The following is a 3,567-nucleotide window of genomic DNA, read 5'->3' as shown; positions in this document are numbered from 1 at the left end:
TTGCAGGCTTTGCAGGTTCCCTGCCGCATCCTCGACGACCAGTACGCAAGTGTGCAACACACTACCAAGTGTGTGCGGGTGCTGTGGAGCGGCCTACCGCCATCCCTAGCGACGTGGGAAGACCCTGGTGAGCTCCGTCATCGATTTCCGGCAGCACCGACTTGGGGACAAGCCGGCACTCAAGGAGGGGAGAATGTAACGATGGGGCCTACCGCCACAGCTAGCATGAAGGACCGAGCGACGGGACCCGCAGGCAGCGACCACAAGGACCAAGGATAGGCTGGAGCTGACCAAGTCAAGGATGACTTGGGCGAGGAGTAGACGAGTGGGTTGGTGTGGGTATTTTAGGCCAGGACCCGGCCAGTTATAAGGCATGTTGGATGACTAACTGAATCGCACCCGGAGAGAAGCTGTTCTTCCTCCCGCCTCCTATCCTCTTTCTCCTTGCTACCAACTCCCTTCCCCTCCTTTCCCCTACTCCAAGTTGAGAAATAGATCGGACTCGTTACAAGGCAGCCTGTAGTGGGAATGTGTAAAAGGTACTCCATCCGTCCCATAATATAAGAGCGTTTTGAGTAAGAAATAAAGAGGATGAATTCAAAACAAAATAGTGCTCGCAAGGATTTTTTATAAATTCTACTTTTTTACATGTTCATATTAGTCTTCGGAGCATGCTTGATAATTTTCATGCAAAATGGAACAATAGTGCTTTGCCGGTAAAAAAAGCAAAGTCCGTTGGTATATGAATGCAAAAGTATCGTGGTTCAACTCTAGTTTTGCTTCACATATCAAAATGTTTGGGCTTTCCCTATAAGGGTTCTCTAACACGGACCCTCAAATTGCCCGCAAACGTCTAAACCGAGTTGTCCGAATGCTCCAAACCACCGGAAGCAAATTAGGGGGCTTTGCGGGAGTCTGGACACCCGCCACATAAGACTCTAACACGCTCGGCCTACCCAAAATCAAGGCACAGCCCATGCATTTGGAGCGGTCTGCATTGTTACCACGACAACCCCCCTCCCTTCTCCACCCTTTCCGCTACCATCTCGCAACTCTCCACCTCAATTCCCGCCTTTTTTACCGCCACCGTCGGTGGACCCATACGAAAAGCTGTCGGAGATGGCGGAGGTGGAGGATGCAGAGAAGGGTGGCAGGCAAGGCCGACGGGGTCTGGGACGTAGGGCGCCACCGTCCATGCGCACGCCGTCCTGGCTGGAGCAATATCAACTCCCTACTTCTACGCCCCCAAGCAGCTCGGCCGGCAGTCCCCGACCTTCGTCGCCGGGGACGTGTCTTATTGTGTCGATGTCCAAGCAGCGCTGCTCTATTTCGTGGAGTCGGCATCGCTGCAGCTTGTCTGGTCGCATACGCCGGACGTGGATCATCCCGATGCCCGCTCTCTATTCGCCGATATGTCTCAACTGGGCAAACTGGCGTATGACGATGTGGACAAGCAGATGTTTGAGATGATCCACGACGATGGCAGAGGTTGTTTCGAGATTCGGCCAACGGATGACTCGAAGCTGAAGGTGCACACCCAACAGTCGGGCACGTGCACACAGTCTGACACGTACACCTAGCAGGGCACGCGACCGGGCACATAGACCCAGTAGTCCGGCACGTACACCCAGGAACCGGATTCATACACCATCCCACCAGAGTAGGGCGGCGACGTTGACCTTAATTCAGAGGAATGGTCGGTCGATCGAAAGAAGAGGGGTAGAGGAAAAAGTTTCAACATGAAGGAGGATAAATTGTTGTGCGATGTGTGGTTGGCCACTAGCGTTGATCCGGTTCATGGCACGGAGCAAAAAGGACGCAACATTTTGGGTCAACATTCATACTTGGTTTCGTGAGGACAAGAATTTAAAGTCTTACCACAAGAAACCCATCCGTAATTTTGGGATAAAGTCACTCAACCATCAATGATACACCATCGAGGAGGTTATGAGTAAGTATTGCTGTCATTTGAAACAACTAATCGGTCGGTGGCCAAGTGGTGCGCCAATGACCTGGCCCCACAGCTGCCATTCCTAGCTAACATTTCTCAAAAATAAAATAAAAATTGACACCCAAACGCCGGGAAAACAAACAGACAGAGTTCCTTATCCATAACGGAAGGCATCGGGGCGTCGCCTCACCCAAGCAGGCACACCGAGGAGCCACCTGAGCTTAAACCTCTCCAGCTCGAAGATATCGCAACGTGCCGTCTCCATGGAGGCGGCTACTCTGACGATAGGCTCCCGGCGCCTGGCCTCCGCCGCCGCTCCGGCTGGGAATGGCGCCCGCCGTGGCGCAGCGGCCGCAACCGCGCAGCGTCCCGGAGCAAAGCTCCCGCGGCGTGCGCGGCGGCTCCGCGCGCTGCCGCCGGAGCTGAGCGAGATCCTCGCGCCCAAGCTGGTGCCCGGCTCGCCGGCCGACACCGGCGACGTCTCCTCGCTCATCCCGATCAGGCGAGTGCGACTGTAAACTCTGTGCCGCGTACGCGGCTGGCGCTCTGGTTTTGTCGCTGTGTTTTCTGACTTTGCATGGTGGTGTTCGGGGGCGCAGTGCCGTCATGCTGCTCTTCTACTTCGTGTCCAACTGGGTGTTCCCGGCGGTGGTCATGCGGGGGATGCAGCCCAACGCCGAGGACGAAGCCGCCGCTGCAGAAGCAGAATCCATGGGGTCGTCGTCGCAGCCGCAGCCAGGGGATGCCGTCGGCGGTAAGATCCGGCGCAAGGTCAAGAGGAAGAAGAACAGAAAAGCCGTCACGGAAGGGTAACTCGCTTATGCATGTCGTCAGAAAGGCCTTGTCAGAAATTCAGAATAGACTCCTCTTGTTGCTCTGACAGCAATATCAAAATGATCAGGACAGCAGAGTTTTTTTTGTCCTCCAAGAGAAGAACAGACTGATAATCTCTGTGATCAGAAATATCGGTGCTTATTTTTTGCATCTCATATTACTATATTAGTAGTAGTAGTCTAGTATACCACCAAACATATATTGGTCGTGTAAATGGTGGTGAACATTTCTGGGGGGAATTGTCAGGATGTGACAAGAACTTTCTGAATCCAGGTTTAGCTAGCTGCAGAAACGAATATAAACAGAACTGATCGGTAGAACGCTCATATATTCGCTTCAAATCTTTTGAGTTCATGTTAGTTATAGTTTTCTAGAGAAGATGGTGGAAGGAGAGAGTGACAGCTGGCATAATACGTATACAGTACTACTTACTCTTACACGACGGTCAGACATGTTGGTATAGCTGAACCGAGGTTTAACTGTTCAAGGTTCAGAAAAACATTTCGCAGCTAGCTGTTGAGTTTAAGAGACTGGCATCCCCGGGAGAAGGCAAAGAACAGCATTGGCGCACGTCGTGTTCGGCTTATTTGTTTGGTGGGCTGAACTCCACCATTATTCACGTTTACCATTCGGAGTATCAGCAGTTGTTGCCATCGACAACAGCATGATGGAAAATGCTCGAGGTAGGCAGGATCATGAACTTGCAACCATGCACGCAGATGCAGGGCACGGTTTCCTGCTTTCACATAAGCATCGATCTCTGTCTCTCAGACTCCATGATA

The 3,567-nt window shown here is 52.4% G+C and overlaps 1 protein-coding gene across 1 annotated transcript; it reads left to right on the top strand.

Annotated features, from left to right (window-relative positions):
• The first annotated feature begins 2,113 nt into the window (after positions 1 to 2,113).
• Positions 2,114 to 3,044, top strand: LOC125546563 (uncharacterized). Its single transcript, XM_048710782.2, has 2 exons — positions 2,114 to 2,453; positions 2,551 to 3,044. The coding sequence occupies exons 1-2, from the start codon at positions 2,215 to 2,217 to the stop codon at positions 2,762 to 2,764; spliced, it is 453 nt and encodes a 150-aa protein (XP_048566739.1). The 5' UTR covers positions 2,114 to 2,214; the 3' UTR covers positions 2,765 to 3,044.
• The last annotated feature ends 523 nt before the right edge of the window (positions 3,045 to 3,567 follow it).

This window comes from Triticum urartu, chromosome 1A (assembly GCF_056163025.1).
Source record: "Triticum urartu cultivar PI428250 chromosome 1A, HENAU_Tu73, whole genome shotgun sequence".
NCBI lineage: Eukaryota > Viridiplantae > Streptophyta > Magnoliopsida > Poales > Poaceae > Triticum > Triticum urartu.
Note: the sequence above shows the minus strand (reverse complement) of the source record. Positions and strands in the feature narration are given on the sequence as shown.

Bases quoted from the DNA above. Each gene is read 5' to 3' on its own strand.
- LOC125546563 (XM_048710782.2), top strand. From the start codon at position 2,215: ATGGAGGCGGCTACTCTGACGATAGGCTCCCGGCGCCTGGCCTCCGCC. The intron at 2,454-2,550 runs GCGAGTGCGACT...TCGGGGGCGCAG, and splicing joins TCCTCGCTCATCCCGATCAG to TGCCGTCATGCTGCTCTTCT.